Source organism: Rhamphochromis sp. 'chilingali' (genome assembly GCF_963969265.1).
Source record: "Rhamphochromis sp. 'chilingali' genome assembly, chromosome: 13".
NCBI lineage: Eukaryota > Metazoa > Chordata > Actinopteri > Cichliformes > Cichlidae > Rhamphochromis > Rhamphochromis sp. 'chilingali'.
The window spans coordinates 30,731,468-30,750,573 of NC_137940.1; the positions used below are offsets into that span (position 1 = coordinate 30,731,468).

Genomic DNA, 19,106 nt, shown 5'->3' on the forward strand with positions numbered 1-19,106 from the left:
CTAGTATTTATTCTCTCTCAAGTTACAACACAGTATTTTCACACTGGAGAAAAATAAATAAACATCTTGTTCAATAAATAGTATAGATATGATCCATAACCTTTAGCCATATCATCTAAGGCACATTGCAAACACATAACATTTATTCTGGGGGAAAAAAAGCCATCTGTTAACCTCCACGTCTGCTTTTTTGGTATTTAGGAATGTAAAGTAAGTTTAAGGGGAAAAAAAGTTCATCATTTTGGCACTGAAAATGAGATTACAGAGCAGTTTTCCAACTTGCTTCACGATGTTGTCACTACAATCAGTCACCAGAAATCTGTAGCAAAAACACAACCAAGCCCATATCTCCAGTTCTGAAAAAAAAAATCCTGTATCTGTAGCTCAGATACTCAAAAAGTGGACCTATTATGCTCATTTAAAAGTACATATTTTATTTGGACTCTGCAGTTTGAAGCCAGCTGTTTTAGCTCCTTTCTTCTTTAAGCCCATTTTCTTCTGATTGGATGCCTTTTGCAAATGGAAGGTTTGAACAGAACAGGAATATCTGCCGTCAATGACATCACAGGAAAAAAATGTCTAAAACTGGACAGTAATGTGCAAAGGTTTTGAGCCGCCCCTCATTTCTTTATATACTTTTCTAGTTTGGTGTGACAGCCCTTGTTTTTCAACACAGCCTGAACTCTGTTGACAAGCTTTCTTGTCATTTCTTTAAGTTGTCTTTAGGAATAGTTCTCCAGGCTTCTTGAAGGACATTCATGATTGACTTTTGTTCTGTTCTCTGTCGAGATGATCCCACGCTGCTTCAGTAATGTTGAGGTCCAGACTCTGAGGAGGCCAATCCATGATAGTGTTTCACGTTGTGTTTTTTTTAGATGCAGCCCTCAGGTCCTGTGTTGGGTCTTTGCTTCATTTCATCTATTTCTTAAGGGCATGACTGTTTATCTTCTAGTTTTTAGCCTTTCCACCACTTCTTTTTTATCCTCCACTTCTTCAGCTTCCTCCAATGTGCAAAGGAAAAATCTGAAAGACCTTTAAAAAGCCAGGAAGCTTGAGACCACTATAAAAATCACAAAAGCTGCGTTCTTGGAAGCAAAATATAAAGAAGTAAGGGGTGGTGCAAGACTTTTGCACAGACATCCATGTATGAAAATAAATAAAATAAAATAAAGACAAGCATAATGGGTCCACTTTTAAGTCTTTTTCTGTTTGCGTTTGAGAAAGCACAATCAGTTGCTATAGCTATGGGACAAGACATTAGAAGCATAAATGAAAGTTGAGAACAGGGACAAAATGTTGACACTAAATTAAGTCTCGTTTGATATAAAATACATATACAAATTACAATTTGTGGCATTACATGGATGCTGAAGTTATGCAACATTTTATTCAAGACTTTGAGACCACGTGTAGGCTTTGCTGGTTTGCAACTTGGTGATTTTACATATTTACCTGGGCTTAAAAAAATAGACATTAAAAATGTGTATTCAAATGTGAGCCTTAGAGTTGCAGGTTAGTAGATTTCTTTACCCTGTTTTTATGCTTAAGAAAGCTGACTGAAGGCTGGCTCTAGAATCATATTATTGTACAAATCTGACAGTGGTTTAGATGTTCTCATCAAGCTTCCTGTAAGGAAGCAACACAGTATATTTTCCACTGCAGTGTAGTGTGGAAGTATTTCTTTGCTTTGTCTCAAATGTTATTAACATCTCTTGCTGTGAAGTGAAATATGTGAAGAGCTGAATTGACGGGATAAAAGTGAATGGTGTGTTAAGGCAGGAAACACCACAATAATTAGCGTGTGTGTGCGTATGTGTCCGGGCAGTATGTGTAGCGCTCTTGTAGGGTTACTGTAACTGACCAGTTGACTTGTGATTACGCAGCAGTACCGCTCTGCTGGTTATTTCCAGAGTCATCCCACTGACTCAGCTTCCTCTCCTTTTCTGCCTCTTTCTCTCCTCCTCTGCGCCCCCATCATCCCTCCGGCCATTTTTCCTCCCCTTTTGTCTTTTGCCCATTCAGAATTTTTCCCTTCTTCCTTTAGAGAAAATGAATGTTTGCTGATTCACACATCTGGGGGTCACTGAATCAGTTTTCACTCAATGGAGGCACTGTCTGTCTCACCGCCTGTCACTCAGTCTGCCCTCGTCTGCATGTGTGTGTCTAACCACCTACAGTGGTATTTCTGTTGATCTATGAGCCGTGAAGTCCGGTAACTCAGCCCAGCCTCAGTGTGTCTCACTCAATGAGCAGCTATGTGCATTAGGCGGGTGACAGTGCTGGTAATGTGTTGGCTTTGTGTGTCTTATATTCCATTAGCACTTCTGGTGACCTGCCAAACAGTCCTTCATTCACTTATTCCAGTACGGTATGAATGCATGTGTTTATGTGCTTTTGTCTGTTAAATCCGTCGGTTTGATTCCACTCAGATTTTGTGCAAATAATTCCCGATATACTGCACTTTTGTGTGTCTGTGTGTGTTTGTGAGCGTGCGTGTAAGTCTTATCAGTGCCTCAGCCTCGGAGCTTCTTCTTGAGGCAGTTAAAGTCCTTCGCCGATCGCCACAGCCAGCTCTGAAGCTCTCGCAGTATCCAGAAACCCTCCACCTTCCTGGTAAAGTCGTTCATTGTCGTCCGTGCCGGCAGCAGGGAAGATGAGGGGGAGGAAGAGGAGGCGGAGGTGTAGGAGGAGGTGAAGAGCGGATTCAAGGGAGGCGAGAGTAGGGAGGTGCCCCTTTGTAAAGATAGAGGGACAGGCTGGGGGAGGAGGGTGTGCTCCTTGCCTGCTCCAAATTGGTAGAGGAGGGAGAGTGTGGACAGAGGAGGTTCGAGAGTCGGGGAGAGGAGGGAGCGAGGAGACCGACGCTGCTTCAGATATCCACTGGAGGAAGAGGAGGTAGCATCTGCGTATGCTTGCTTGTCCTCCTCTTCCTCTGACCCTCTGCTCCCCTCTAGAATGAATCCATCCTCCGCTCTGAGCGTGTCTGGATGATGTGCGTTCAGATTGTAGCTGTATTGATGGTCGTTGGTTCCTTGTTGGTTTTCTGTTTGTTGTTGAAGAGATCCCAAGCCTTTTGTGTCCACATATGACACTTCAAACCCGGGTTCGAACTGCCTCTCCTGTTCCTCTCCATCCTCAGCTATACTTAACAGCCTTCTCCTCCTCACCCATCTCTCCTCTTCCTCCTTTCCTGCTGCGTTTTTTGCACTGGCTGCCCAATTTCCTCTCTCTGGCTCTTCCCTCTTCTCTCTTCTCCGTCTTTCTCCCCTTGCCCTCTCCCTCGATCCGCTACGCCTTCCTCTGGCTGCCTCTGCTCTCCTTGCCTCTTTTCCTCTTCTTTTTTCTGTCAGCTCCTTAGTGACACCATCTTCCTTAACTCCTCTGACTAACTTTGCCCCACTTCTTCTTTGGCCACTACGCTGACCAGACACCGATCTAGATCCGGCTCTCGATCTGTACAGGTTCTGGCTCATGAGCGGAGCTGGTCGGCCACCTCCTGTCCCTGTCTGCAAATACTGCAGCTCACCAGCGTTACCTCTCATGTTTGGAGTTTGTGTAGGATTTGTGTCACCGAGCGCGGTCATCAGTGCAGATATTGAACCCAGAAGTCCATCCAGACCCATGCAGAAGTGCAGGAGGGAGGTCTTGAGTGAGGGGCAGAGGGTTGAGCGGGCCAGCTCCCTGACAGCTCCTAGAAGGACAGAGTAGGCCTTTTGGTTCTGGGCCAGTCGTGCTTTGTTCTCCAGGCGGTGCCACTGGTCCACTCGAGTGGCAGCACTCGGCAGTGTCAGAGCTGTGCTGTTGGGCCGCGGAGGGGAGAAGTCTTTGTCATTAAATGGAGGGCCAAGATAGGTCAGCTGGAGGACAAATGAGAAGAGGAAAGGAGAAGATTTATTATAGTTTATTACAAATTGGGCAATCATTCATCATAACAATTTCAATATCTTCACTGCTATAAAGCTAAACTTGTCAGGGTGAGAAAAAAAAAGTCAAGAGCCACTCTATTTGAGTGCTTTAGGGGGCCTCCTTTTTAACTAAAAGGAAGGCGAATACCATGGTGCTACACAGAAAAACAGTGCACAGTTTATGCAAATACACTGTACAAAGGCTGAGCGGGAAAGTCACCCACTAAACTGTGATGACTGACAATTGTTTTGCAGTTTGGCTTTGTTTTCTCCTCCAAATTAGTTTCCAAATAGTTCGGCTAACCGGAGGGTTTGAGTAAAAACCTGTCTGATCTGAAATAGCAGTTTCTGTTTCTTGTCTTGACAAAGTCCCAGATCTCAGCAAGTAACATGCAAAAAAACAACCAGCATGATTTTTTTTTTTTTTTGGTTGTGTTTCTTCAAATGTAGGAGGTTTTCTGCTAAATGGTTCTTCATGAGCCTGTTCGCATATGAGAGGCATCATCTGCGGCACATGTCCAGTGACAAGCAGACAAAGTTACAGCAGAATGACATATTCTACCAATGAATACAAAACTATAATATTAAAAGCGCTGTAGAATTAAAAAGCACTGTTCTTAATACACTCTAGTGCTTCACGCATTAGGGTCGGAGAAGTGTGATATAATTGCAGCCCATTTAAAGCCAGAAAGGAAAGCTGGTAAAATTCACCCTATGCAAGTTAATAGACTTATCAGCATCACTGCCTCATTGTTTAATATAAATACCCAAACCTTTTTATAGTAACATCTTGCTTAAATTAAGGTGTTTCTACATAATGTAAGACAGTTTTTGACTTTCAGCTGCAGTCCTGTCAGCATTCAGGAGTCAGAAAACAAGTAAAGAAGTGTTTTTACAAATTCAAGAGTACTTCAATATGCAGAATTAAATTGGGGATTGAACCACTAAGCCTCCAATGAGTAGAAAACCCGTTCTGCCTCCTCAGCCACATCCGCCTGCACTACTATCTGCCTATAACATCCATCTATTCTCTTCTGCTGATGCTTTTCAGGGTCAGGGTGGTGGTTGGGGGGGGGGGGGGGGGGCTGGTCCCAGCTACCATAGGGCGAGAGGAGGGGTACACCCTAGATAGATCACTTTACTTAGATCTTATTTTTGGATCTGATGCTGTTCATCAGGAATTACATCTATATAGACAGAAGTAGTGGGAAGTGCTTTCAGGAGTGTTCTTTAGTTAGTCAAGATCATATTTAAAAAGCAGGGTATAGAGTTAGTATTAATAATGATGAATATGAAGGGGTCTCCATGATGTATAGAGTCCAACAGGGTTGCTTCAATCTCACCATATGACTAGTCACACAAACGTGCCATGTACCATGTACCATGAGAAGGTAAACAACTGAATGCAATAAAACATCCTTCAACTACATGAAGACAGAAGTAATTATGTTTGGCAATAAAAAAGAGGGAGATGCATTAAAGCTCCTTCATGCTCTGTTTTCTTGTCAGGTGTACTGCTATAGTATATGTTAGACAGTCTTCAAAATGTAACAGAGATACACCAACAAGATCACACATAACTCCAGTTTCTTGTATCCTTGCACTGTTTGTCAATTAAATATAGAATTCACCTTAAGTCCCAATGTGTTGTCCAAAAAATATCACAAATATGTTTACTGAGCACAAGCCTGCACGGTCTCTCAAGTCTGCAGGGATTGGTCAACTCAAACCAAACATGGTGAAATGGCTTTTAGCCATCCTGCTGCCCACAGCTGGAATCAGCTCCCCACGGAGCTTAGATATACCCCAACTGTAGCCATTTTAAAACTAAACTCAAAATAAGCTACTGTTCCCAGTTCTCATTATCTGTTACGTTTATTATTTTTCTTATCTTTGGCCTGGCAGTGTTGGGAAAGTTACTTTGAAGTGGTTTACAAACCAAAAATTTAATTCACACAGGGAGCAGCTCAGCTAGCAAAATCGCCCGAGGGAGAAACTGGTAAAAAGAAAAAGCTACTTCATTAATTATTTTGCTGAGAGAAAGACATTATACTATATTACCAAAAAGCCACATGTCAGCTAAATGTCAATCAGTTTAATTTATTGCAAAGAGCTGTACTTGTTTACAAGTATAAGAAAAGAAATACTCCTTTATTCATGGGAAAGTGGAGAAATGCCATCTGTGGCTATCTATATAACATCCATCAGGCTTCCCTTTGGGAACTAGTCCTTGCCTTATACACTCTGTGGGCAAAAGCATTTAGCCACAGCTCTTAATCTTTGAATTGACGTGTTTTTAGTCCCATTACCACAGGTGACGTTACAGAGGGGGATGTCCAAGTGATGAGGCGGATCACATGTAAAAGTCACCAAAGCTCTGCTGAGTAAATAAATGCAGAGCTCTGAATCTCCTCTGACATTAAAATCAGTACAAAAATTGTGCACCTGGTGCTTCATGGCATCAGTTTCCATAGCCTGAGTTGCTTCTGTTGATGTAATGTGTAGTTGGCCCAGTGTTTTTGTCCATATTGAGGACTTTCTGGACTTTCTGGCCAAAAATTGTGTGTAGTTTCAGTTGTTAACTACACAAACGTCCACAGTGTGAATATGAACATTAACTGCAAGCAAGTTACTGCAAATGGCTAAAGTGCCTGTTTAATGACATGTAATTTCACCATAATTTCATAAGGAACCATAACAGATATGTGGCTCTTTATCTGCTAGATGTTCACTAACTATCTATCGTTTTCATTGTTGTGAAGGATCATATTCATCGTCACTGTTAAATACATTCTTATGATAAATAGTGCATTTGTGAGTTTTGAGCTGTTTTGCTTAAGCATTCTCATTTATTCCTGTGTATTTCATGCATATGCATTCCTATTTGAAAATTATTTACTTTTTTTCTCTGATGCAGACATTTTGGTAAAAGACTGAACATATCACAAAACTACTCACATATACGTCTTTGATCTCTTTCAGCTGATACTCCAGGTACTTGGTGAGCTCATAGGTGCTCTGTATTGAACTCCTCTCGCTGGCCAGGTTGTGGAGAGCATCCCCGGCGGTGGCCATGGCAGCGGCCAATAGCAAGACGAGCTGGTGCTCGACTATGGAGAAACAAAGAAAACACTGTGAGATGTGTCTTTAATGACTTTCACGTCTTGGGTGTCCAAGCGTTAAATAGCTCACGCTGTAGAGGTATTTGCCGTAAAAACAGAGAGGTGAAATTTATTTTCTAAGACGTGTTGTCATTATTTAACTTGGATGATGAGTTTTTAAATGAATTTTGATGATAGGGAGCTCAACAAGCAAAAAAAAAAAAACAGAAAAAAAGAAAATCACCTCCAGCAACAGTTTCCTAGCTTTTCTCCGGTCGCATCACACTGTTTATAGGAATTTTTTTTACAATATTCCAGTTTATTCCTTTGTCTCTATGACGATGGCCTTGTCTGTTTACATTTTGCCAGGTCAGAGTCATCTGACACTGCCAATAAAGCTTTTTCCATTTCCAATCTAATTTTAGAGGTTTCTGGCTGTCGGAGGTTTACTCTGGCTTCAAATAAAACCTTGTTTAATAGCTTCAGACAGTCAGACAAATGGCTCCTATGTTCAATGCAGCAGTCTGTCAGGACAGCAGTCGCCTGAACGTGCACACACTCTCGCACACACGCGTTCATTCCTGACCGATAACCCCGAAAACAAAGGCATGTGGCTTTCTTTACAATCACAAACATTAATGTGTTTGTATGGGTTGTATGTTTGCTGTGGACTTCTTGTTTAGGTTTCAGAGTGTTTGTGTAGGTGTTTCATGTTACTGTGTGAGTGTTTGTGAGAATGTTTGTAGCCGTAATTATATATGTGGATTAAATTCGCATTGCTGAGAGTGTATACAATGATTGTGTGTGTGTGTGTGTGTGTGTGTGTGTGTGTGTGTGTGTGTGTGTGTGTGTGTGTGTGTGTGTGTGTGAGAGAGAGGGGGGGGGGGGGGGGGGGCGGCAGTGTATTTGTAAGAGCGGAAACCTTTCAGTGCCCCTGTCTCTGGTTTCAAACTGAGAAAATTGGAAAATTGGAGCTGAAAGGTGATTTTCAACATTAAGGAACTTCATGTACGTCCACTTCTCTGCGTCCCATGCGCTCTCTCTCTGGACACTTTCACACTTTCTCCTTTGCTCGCTAACTCACTCTCTCAGCACTGCTTCAGCCTTTCATTGGAGCCCTGCAAACATTTCCTCTTTTCATTTCTGCTCTCCATCATCCTCTCCCCCCCCCTCCATCCTCCTGACACCCGGACGGCAGGCCGTGATTCATGCTTGTAATTATGGGCAAACCGTGCTGCTGCTCAACAGGTGTGAAATATGCATTGCACAATGTGTGTGTGTGTGTTCATGTGTGCGTCCGCTTTCTCTCTTATGCTCAATCTCCTCTGTCTTAGACACACCTCAAGCCTCCTGTTGTTTGACCAGTGCAATCCCTTTCTGCTTCTAGATTAGTCACACTCTTCTCCAGCGTTCCTATCTTCCCTGTCATACCTTTATCCTCATTTTCTCCTCTCAGCGATCTTATCTCTCGCATGCCTTAGGTCGGAATAACAGCAGACAATTAACCCTGATTAGCTCGCCTGCTCCTCAATTTCCCTTTTCTCTCTCCCTTTGATATTTCACTACGGGGGCCCCACAGGACTAATATGAGACTTGAGAATTGAGGGAATTGCTTCAATACCCTGCAGAACATTTACCCCTAGCGTTCACTTGGGTATAAATAAAATAGAATAAATAAATAAATGATTTCGGTTTTAAATAGTCAACACCTTTTTTTCCTTCTCTGACTCACCATATTTGCCATATCAGTATGCACTCCCACACAGGGTTGGGTTGAAACTGAGTGATATGCAAAAGCATCCCAGAAATAACTGCACTGAGGAAGAGATTTAGCTCTCTATAATAAGTAAGTGATTAGTTATGACTCACCCAAAAATCGGAAACAAAAACAAACCACTAGAATACAGCAACAAGTAGGATTAATTATGTTACTTAATTTGATTCATTTTTAAAAAAGCACTGTGACATGGCAACTGCTTCTACTATAGCCTCACTTAATAGCAGATGACAGACAGTTTCAAATTAAAACAGGATTAAAAATGTGTGTCATGCTTTGAGTGACAGGGCAAAATCTAAGCAAACAACGCCCTAACTGCTTGATTAAACAAGACTCTTTCACACCAGGTGACTCTTCCCCTACCCGTTGACCCCCAAGTTGCCGACTACATCAAGGCATTTTCCCAGACTATTTTCTGAGCCCATGGCAACTCCCACACACACCTTGAAGTTAGTCATCCAGGGCAACCCTTCTCAGCCAAGCCTCCTCCTCACTCCTCGTCACCTGTCAGAGGCACTAAGCATCTTTCAGCAACGGCTAAACATTTGGAGCTCATCAAGCAGCTGGCTCCTCCCACTGAACATCCCCCATTAGCATCAAAACACCCCGAAACCAACACAACATCGTTGACTCTTGAAGTAAACAAGCTTGAAGAAAACAAGGGCTCACAGTGTGCAGTGAGGGGTCATTTTCAAAGGGAATAAACAGGTACCGAAAAAAGGAGTCTGGGATGAAGGAGGAAAAATCTTCTTGGCAAAAATCAACCCAAACTGTTCCAAACCGTTTCCTTTTGTCTGCAGCCACATGCTTGGAGATGATTGCCAGACGTGAAAGGCTCTTGTTGTTTTGATTGAGCACTGACATGTCTTAAAGCGGCCTCTGCTGCCGCTAAAAACAACCGCTCTTTTGTACAAGTAAACTCAGATAACTCAAACCGAAAGCCATGTTGTCGTTATATAATATTAGATTGAGTAACGGCAGTATAGTCGGCATATAGCCTGACTTCAAGGCGAGCCCTGTAGGCTTGGGGCTGTGTCTGTGTACCTGGCAGTGGAAGCACACTCCGCAGGGCAGGGTTGAAACCAGAACATTCTCCATGGGAGGATTGCATTACAGCAACACAGGAGTTCCCTACAACGGCCGACCGTGACCTGCTTCCACGCAGTTGTTTGTGTGAGTCTACACACGTGTACCTATTAGAGTTACACATATGCACACATGGGGTGAGGTGGGTTGGGGGGGGGGGCTCCTTTATTTGCAACAGATCATATTTTTTATCTTCAGTTTGTTCGCCGGTGTAAAGTCAGTTCTGGCGCTCTGGAGTCTGGTTGCCATCTGCAGAGCAGAGCTGAACGTGAGGTTCTGGCAGCAGAGCTTGTGCGCTCCAGATAGTTCAGAATTAAACACCAACACGGGGTCAGGGTTCAGAGTTGAATGTTAGGGCGCAAGGATGTGTTCAAGGATAAAAGGACATTTGACATTTTACACTCCAGACGCTGTTTTGGTAAACCAGTGACCCAGTGTTTGTGGGTGTTGTGTCGCTTCCATCTGAGAGGACTGGTATTTCATCTTTCCCAGCATGCATCACCATTTGAGGTTTTAAACAAGCACTTAAACAGAATTTGGTATTGTGGGAAAACCATGTGCAAGAAAATCTCTCCGGTCTGGTCCAGGAAAAACTCACTCGGGTGCCAAAAAAGGTTGCCCTCCATCGCTCTAACCACTTGAAAGAGGTCTGAAACAGAGATGAAACCTAAGTACATGGAAGATGTTGTAAATCAGCTCTAGATTCATGATGTTTATTATTTCCTGTGTAATGCTGATTAGATAGGATCGGATGTTGTCATGTGCATACATACATATAAGTGCTGTGTGTACAGTACAAGATTTAACCTTTTGCAAACCCAAGCCATGTTTTCCTGAACCAAAATCCAGAGATGGATGCTAATTTCCTCACTCGTCACACATTATTTGTATCTAGTCGCTGTGAAGAATTCCTCTACTCCACCAGAGGACAATATCAAACATCACTAGGGACAGAAATAACTGATGTTTCCAGATATTTTCCACTTTGCTGCAATCCGTGATTGGAATATTGAGGTTATATTTCAGCTCCGTGACTGATTTTTAGTATGCTTTTTTTCTCTCCAGACTTTAAGAAAGATATCCCGATATAATCTGTTCAATATTTGCTAAAATGACCGGACTCACGTCATGATCAGACCAGGCAGCAGACCCTGCAAATACTATTCATGTGAGCCAATGATTGTGATTCTGAGTCAGAGATATCAGAAACTTTTGACAGCTCAAAAAAACAACAACAACATAGTCCGCTAACATCTGGGAACAATTGCTTAGATGTAATTCCTCCATTGGCAGGGACTTCTAAATAATCCTAATACGAACACTAATAGAATTAATTAAGCAAAAGTAAACTAAAATCATACTGTTTCCATTTGTTAGGACAGCACTACAAATAATAACACCACAAAAACATAATAAAATAACACTGCAAAAATGGAACAAATAGTAAAAGCTATTCTAGCCTTACCGACCTCTTCTATGCGAGCTTATACTAAAAGCCACATTCACCCATTCATACACTTTACTCTATTAACTTTAAGCACTTCGTCGAGCTCAAACACAGATGGATGCATCAAATTGGGGATGGGTATCTTTCCCAAGAAACGTTTCTTTCCCTTCTTATTAGGACGACCGGCTCTACCTCCTGAGCCGCAGCCGCCCCCAGCGTTTCCTGTCCATCCCAGCCTGCCGACATTATATGAATGCAGAACAAATTCAAGCTCCAGCTCAGTCTTACAGCCCTCATCAGACACTGTGAGCGTGGGCGTCACTGCCAACATCAACAAGTTCACAAATTATCGATATGTGCTCACTGAAATCCACATCCTGGAGCCACTAAATGAAAAACGGATCCTCTGCCTTGTCTTGTACGCTTGTTGTCTTCCAGCTAACGTGGCAGAGGCTGAGCTGGAGCCTCAATGTGGCTCTGATGACAGAAAGGAAGCATCCGAGCCAAAAATCAGAGAGCTGTTTGCTTTTTCCATTGTTTTAAACTATTCGGCTGCACTGTACCTGGTGGCAATTTTGTCCTCAGCCACACATATACAAAAAAACATAAACACACCAGTGGATGCCAGGGGGAAAGCCATGCATCGCCTTACTGATATAAAGGATGGGGGGAACACAGGCCAGATGGACAGAAGGTTGACATTCTGGGGTCGGGGTCAGTTTTGTCTATCTGTGTACAGTTAAAGGCCAGATTTATGTGCAGTCTGTACTCAATCAAATGTGCATTCCTTCACTAACTCAACACACACACATGTATAAAGACTGCACACTGGAGTGTAGATCCGTGCATGCACAGGCGTTATACAGAGAAATACATATAAACAAACCTTTTCATAGTCAAGCACACACACACATGTGCAAACTTTTCCCATCCCTTCCCTCATGAGATTCCTTCCTCTGGAGTTTGTTCATGGTGAATTTCAAATTGATCCTCTTGGCACTGGACACACTCTGGGGTTGCCAAACAACATCAATGACCCCCAAAACAAAGGCAAAAGAAAACACACATTAAAAAAATCCAATAAAAATCATGTTCATGCCCAGAATCTCTCTTTGCAACCATTTCTCGCAATTTGTAAACTCAACATCTTCTGCTCGGCTGCGCTTCTCGCCTCATTGTCTGTCTCCTTCTTCTCCTTATAAGCCAATCTACCCCCTCCTATTTTTTTTATATCACTGGATTCCAGTGGCTCCATGCTTTATCGCCATGTTTGGTTTCAATTTCTTTGTCGCTTCATCTCCACCACTCTCTCCTTAAATCTCTCTGAAACATCAAACTTCCATTTTAAAGTCTCCTTCCTTTCTATCCCTAATTACCTTTCCCTTCTCTTCCTTTCACTAATTGGCTCCACTCGTTCCCTCCATCAACATCTCTCATTCCCTCCCTCTTTTTTTGTCAGACCTTCAGTTTTTAATTTACTTCGAACCCCCACCCCTTGCCATCCCCAAACTCACAGATTTTGCTTAGAAAAACACCCCGTAAACAGAATCAGACGAGAGTCCGCTGCCGAATCGAGACTCCCCTGCTCCTCTACGGCCTTGATGGAAAGCCGAAGAGCAGAGGTGGGAAATACGGAGCTGTTTATCGAAATACGAGGTAGCACTGAAGAGTATAAAAGGATTGGGAATACAAAGGAAAAAATGCTAAATATTCTCTACTTCCAGCTTCTTAAATTCTTCAGCTTCACCGCTTTTTATCATCTCACAGGAGAGGGAAAATAATAGCGGCAAAACAAGGGATTTACAGTCCTTACCTTCGTCTTTCGGAAGATAACTAACAGATTAAAAGGCACAACTGTCGATAACAGACCTCCTGAAAGTGCCTCTATACACTTTCTATACCCTTAAGGTCAGCTTAGGGTCAACCTTTTAATTTATCCATTCGACAACTGTCCCTATATATTATCTTTTAGATTCATACACAGATTCTCTTTAAAGAAACACCCATGTGCTGGTGGAATACGGGTCCTTATCATTATCGCTTGTGCTCTGAGCAGTTTGACTCTTGTATCATCTGGGTTTGTGTGTCTGTGTGTATGCGCCTGTGTAAATTCACCAATTTACGCCACTTTGTCAAGAACCTTTTACTCAGTTATATGCATTCTTCGGCTTCCCTTGCGCATTACTCACTCCAGCTGAAGTGTTTATGCGTTTCTCTTATACGACGCATTGTTAAATAGTCGCTCAATGTGACAAAAACCTAAAAGAACCGCTGTAACTTTAAAATACTGGCTACACATACACTAAAACTTGGCGATTGGTTACTTTAATAGGATATAAAAGACAGATTTTTTTTGTTTGTTTGTTTTACTGCAATTTTTTTTTTCTGGAAGTGAGGAAGATATTTTGGAGCCTTGAAGGATAGACGGAGGGAAAGAAGAGGAGGAAGAGGAAAAGGGGTCGGTGGAGGGGAGCACGAGGGAGCCGGTGAGGGAGAGTTTTGTGAAGCGAGGGGCCATGTTAATTTGGGAAAAATGTAAACAGCATGTGTAACTGTTCAAAGCGTGACCGACTCATTTTATATCAGTCCCCCCCTGCTCTCTCCGCTCTCTTTCCCTCTGGGTGCTGCTAACTTCTGTCAATCTGCACTGCATTAACCCCTCTACCGCCAGTTCCTCCTTCTCCCTCTCTCCTTCTCTATTTACTTTTATCTGTCTCTCTCCCCCTCCACACACATCTTCCTGACGTTCACGTATACCGTGAAGAATTGGGGATGGCGCTGCAGCGAATAAAAAGATGTGAAAGGCTCACTTTATCCTGTTTTCTACCTCCTCTTCTCTCTCTCCATTTATCCCTACCTCTCTTTCTTTTCACCCTGACTTTGTTTTGTCCTTTTTAACCAGCATTTTGGAGTTAATGGGTCCAGCACATACTAAAGCTTTTATCTGAAACACACTGACACTAATTCAAGCCTTGGGGCAATAAAAGTCTTTGTCTGCGTGTGTGTACGCAAAAGTCAGACAGTGATGAGGAAAAGCGTGTATCTGTGCATCTGTGACAAGATAAATTCAAAGTGTGTGTGTGTGTGTGTGTGTGTGTGTGTGTGTGTGTGTGTGTGTGTGTGTGTGTGTGTGTGTGTGTGTGTGTGTGTGTGTGTGTGTGTGTGTGAGACAAAGACAGCCGAGCTTTCTGTGTATTTATTTGCTCCAAGTATCGGTTTGTTCTGTAGTCAGCTTTCTGTTTATTGTCCTTCTAAAGTTACACTATACCTGACGTGAGACTCAAGACGGGACAGAGAGCATCATTTCGTCATGGGCCATCCTTCAGTAGCTGCTTATCTTTCCTTCTTCTTTCACTTCTCCTCTTCCCTTCGTCTCCTAGACATGGAGCAGCAGCCGCACCAGTGGTCCCAGGGGAAAAGTGTGTGTGTGTGTGTGTGTGTGTGTGTGTGTGTGTGTGTGTGTGTGTGTGTGTGTGTGTGTGTGTGTGTGTGTGTGTGACTAACGTGAATCATGTACTTTGTCATATCAGTGACAGTTAACTAGACAGGAGCTTTAGCTGCATCTGACCCCCTCAACCCGAGTCATTTTTTTCCCTTTTACTGTGAATAAGACCCCTCCCCATCCATCTTTCGCTCTCACAGACATTTTTCAGCCTTTCTCGCTCTTTTTTTCCTTCTCTCTTCCTGCCATCCCTCTCACATGGATATTTAACACCAAATTACCCTATAATTACATTTCCTATATTTTCGCTCCATTCATATTTCCATCCTTTTTTTTTTTTTTTTACTGTGTTTGTTTGTTTTTTTCTGATAACCCTCAAAGAATTGGATGATGGACCACTAAACCCACGTGTGCTCCTTCACCAGTAATTTCCAAATGTGAAGAGATGACTCACAACAACCTTTAAATTCATTTTATATTTAAAATAACAACAAGAAAAATAAATATTAAAAAATTAAATTATGTGATTTCTTTCCAGTATTATAAAAAAAAACTGTTTTGATATTTGGGATAATTTGATGTTTGGTTTTAAGTGGAAGAAACGTGCGCATGTTAAACCCTTAGGCTACACAGGAAAGGATCATATTTGCGGGGATTACGCACTAAAATATCCAAACTCGGCGCTTTTGCCACAACTTTTAATCATGATTGAAGATGCAAGGCAAAACAAATTATTAAATAATAAAGCAAACGTTTAAGTGTAAAAGAAAGAAATGTTTTAAAAAAAAGGAAATTCCACTTAATTCCACTGTAATTTTACTCTGTCTGGCAACAAAGTTTTTCTTTTTCCCATCATCCCTCCATAAAAGGTTTTAGATTCATGGTCTTACCTCCGCAGAATCTCCTCATTTTCTTCAAATCCTTTTATCCACGTCGGTGCGCTCTCAGAAGTTCATCCACTAAGCGCAGAAAGAACCCGATAATGATCTCCTCTCTCCTCTTGGAGATTAAACAGAACCGCAAACCTTTTTCTTATTTTTCGTCTAATCGGCTCAATAAAATCTGCTCAGGAGAAGATAAAGTGAAACACAGGTGATGCCGATCCAGTCATTTAAAGTGAAATATTTGTTACATTCAGTTGAAATATTAACGATCCGCTGACTATGGTGCGTGTGGTCTGTGCGACAGACTGAATGACGGCGGAGCCTTTTTGTACCTCCTCCTCCTCTTTTTCTACCCTTTCCACTTATTTCCTCCCCTCCTTCACATCCCTGTCTCTTCTTCTCCTTCTTCTTCTTTCGTTATCCGCCTCCTCCTCTTCAGTAAATGGTGGTGATTCACCGGGTTGACGCATCACGGCTCAACTTGACAGAGCCGCTGAACCACGAGACTTGTCACAACTCATTTCTTCCTCTCTCTCCTCTCGTCATCCTCGGGAACCCGATGTAAGCGCGGCCGTTTGATCTTAAATCTGCTTCCTTTTAACAAGGTGCGAGTCCGATTTGATCCGTTCAGCTGAGGCCAGCGTGACCTTCAAATCGTCCGGGAAATACGGAACGAATTAGATGTTTTCTCTCTTTTTCCCTTTTATTACAATAATAATTATCATTATTCATTTAACTAAGCATTTACGCTTCCACTTGGAGTAAAAAATAAATTACCAAACAGTCGAAATGTTTTTTTTCTCTTTTGTCCTCTTTACGCAGAGACCAAATTAGTTTAAAAATGTACATTAAATCTATTCGTTTAAAGTAGGCCTAATAATATTGCACAAAAATCTCAAATAAAGTGAAATAACATAACAAAAAAATTCAAGGCTGTATTTTAATTAAACTGGGGCGCAAATAATAAAGGAAATAATTGCGTCTAAAAACATTACGCCTGTTTTGTTTTTTTTCCTTTCTGTTTCTTTGCGGGAGAATGAAGGCAAGTGTTTGCTTGCTTGTCCCGCGCTTCTTTTCTTCTCCCTCCATTCCTCAGCTCTTAGTTTTTTATTGACAGTGAGATTATTCTGGATCTTCTTCTCTCACCTCCAGCTGTCACTCAGCGTGCCAGCCAGAACATCAGCCCGTGGCATGCAGCACCGTATCGCGCCCCGAAGCACCGCTGCTGATACTCTTATTTGTCCCGGATCCAAGTAAAATTCTTTCGTAATCGCTGAGATATTCCAAAATCCGTCAGGCCCACCGGTTCATGTGGTTGAATAAAGTAGTCTAGTTATACGGACTGACAGTGTATCCTCAAGGCTGGATTAAGGTGGAGGAGACGGAGGAGGGGGTCCTCAAGGACTTTGCCAAAAGCGTCGTCGGTTTGTTTCAGCCTCGTGTGCTGATGTAGGGAGAGAGAGAGAGAGAGAGAGAGAGAGAGAGAGAGAGAGAGAGAGAGAGAGAGAGAGAGAGAGAGAGTGTGTGTGTGTGTGTGTGTGTGTGTGTGTGTGTGTGTGTGTGTGTGTGTGTGTGTGTGTGTGTGAGAGAGAGAGAATGTGAAAATGCACTTTTAAACTCACCTCAAACGATAAGGGCCTTAAATGCGCCCGATTTAATTCAGGCCTGCTGAGGCCCTGTTTTGAAGGGGAAGAGGGTTCATTTATTTGGCCGATTTCTGTTTGGTTGCCTTATGTTGCATTTTCTTAAATTGATTTAAAACGAAATAAAGGCCAAACTGTGCCTTTTGCCTTAAGGTTTTCAATAAGGTTTGTTGGACCATGCGTACGAGCCTATTTGATCCGGGGCCTTCCTATCTCTGTCCATATGTCGTATTATAAGAGTCTAAATAACTATTTAGAATGATGCAATATTCCTATTTGACTCTTTTTTGTAATTTATTAAAAAATAAACCCATCAGTATTGTTATAGTTTGTGTTTAATACTATGTTATTAAACCTTTTGGCACTAAGTAAAGGCTGCCATACTAGCTTCATTACCTGTGCTCTGTGCCACCCAGTGGTGATGAGCGGTTACTGCAACGCATTCTGTCTTGCGCAGACTCCGTAACAAAATGTTTTTGGGCTTTTTTGTTTTATTGTCCAAGTTTCACACAGACCTCAGCTTTCAAACCACTTCAAATCCTTGTAATTTACTACCCACCAAACACCTCAGTGATTCAAAGGAAGAGGGGGGTAACGTCTCAAAACCGGAAGCAAATACGAGCCACCGTATGAGTGTTTCCTGTGACTAGCTCCCGATGCTACACGCGGGAAAACAGGCGAAGCTGCTGAGCACTGTCACAGTAAGACCTGATTTTTTTTTAACTCTGCATTCTCGCTTCTATAGAAATTAATTTTTTGATATGTATAAGCAACGAGGGAGTGCGTGGCGCACAATTAATTACTTTGAGTGACGTCGTTTGTTACAATAACCCCAAATATTTACATGATTTCTTTTTACCGGCCTAGTGCTGATGGAGCGCTGGATTTTAACTTAGGACCAGCCCGAGCGGGCGGCGTTCTAGCGCGTGCCGTATTCAATTTGAGGATTCAGTTGGAAACTGTCCCACATCGTTGTATAAAAGAAGCGTACCCTGTGCAGTTGAAGTTAGCCTAGCTATTGTTAGTGGCGCAGCATGGATGATAGTTAAGGGTTGCTTCGAGAAACACAAAGACCCAACTGTCGCTGACACATTCACGCCATAAGATAACGATATTCGTAAACTTTCGCCGGGCAGAGCTTTCTTTTAATTGTTCATAGTTAGCTGTTAGCTGGCTCAGAACTTCACTCAGTTTTTTAAACACTAATAAACGGAAATATTAAATAACACGAAAAGACCCAAATTCAACACGAAGCTGCTTTTGCAGTTTGCACACTCACAGGATGGCTGCTTTCTGCCTCTCGGGTGTTTTGGCTCAGTCGCTGCGTGCTTGCTCATGTTTTCATCAACACCACACTACTTTCCCACCGTGAGGAGCAACAACAAAATGCAGACCCCACCTTGCCACAATCTGGGAATGGTTTTAAAGCCAGGCGTGACATAAGCCTCGTTGTAGATGTTTGGTTGTATTTAGTGCCGTTTCTTCCGTCTCTGTCTGTCTGTAGAGCATCAGTCATCGCCTGTAGCCAAAATGGGAGACACACTGGAGTTCAACGAGATCTACCAGGAGGTTAAAGGCTCCTGGGTAAGTATCTTCACCCAGCAGCTCTGCTCTCAAATTCTTTCAGGTCTTCATTACAGTCTCTTTTGAAGTGGCATCGCAGACAAACATCAGCTCCTGTGCTCTTAATTGCAGTTCTGATTTCTTGTTTTGTTTTGTTTTTTGCCTATTTGTGTCACTCAGATTTTTCAAATCTTCAAACAGATGTCAATATTAGAGAAAGATAACCTGAGTAAATTTAAAATAAAATGCAGTTTTTAA

The 19,106-nt window shown here is 42.3% G+C and overlaps 2 protein-coding genes across 4 annotated transcripts in view; one reads left to right on the top strand and one right to left on the bottom strand.

The window, feature by feature from the left end:
* Positions 1–18,782, bottom strand: clcf1 (cardiotrophin-like cytokine factor 1). Of its 3 annotated transcripts, XM_080900448.1 has the most exons (4): positions 18,565–18,578; positions 15,649–17,086; positions 6,864–7,015; positions 1–3,857 (listed from the first exon to the last, which is right to left on the bottom strand). In XM_080900448.1, exons 2-4 carry the CDS (start codon positions 15,665–15,667, stop codon positions 2,514–2,516), a joined length of 1,515 nt encoding a protein of 504 aa, XP_080756574.1. In that variant the 5' UTR covers positions 15,668–17,086; positions 18,565–18,578; the 3' UTR covers positions 1–2,513. The 3 variants fall into 3 exon arrangements, with proteins under 3 accessions (XP_080756574.1, XP_080756573.1, XP_080756575.1); XM_080900447.1 differs by lacking the exon at positions 15,649–17,086 and having other exon boundaries at positions 18,565–18,782; XM_080900449.1 differs by lacking the exons at positions 15,649–17,086; positions 18,565–18,578 and adding an exon at positions 12,203–14,571.
* ssrp1a (structure specific recognition protein 1a) overlaps positions 17,871–19,106 on the top strand; it is a 15,860-nt gene continuing 14,624 nt past the window's right edge. The window contains exons 1-2 of the mRNA XM_080900446.1: positions 17,871–17,986; positions 18,790–18,869. Coding sequence (XP_080756572.1) covers positions 18,816–18,869 — 54 coding nt within the window. The 5' untranslated portion in view covers positions 17,871–17,986; positions 18,790–18,815. The remainder of the gene's footprint in view (positions 17,987–18,789; positions 18,870–19,106) is intronic.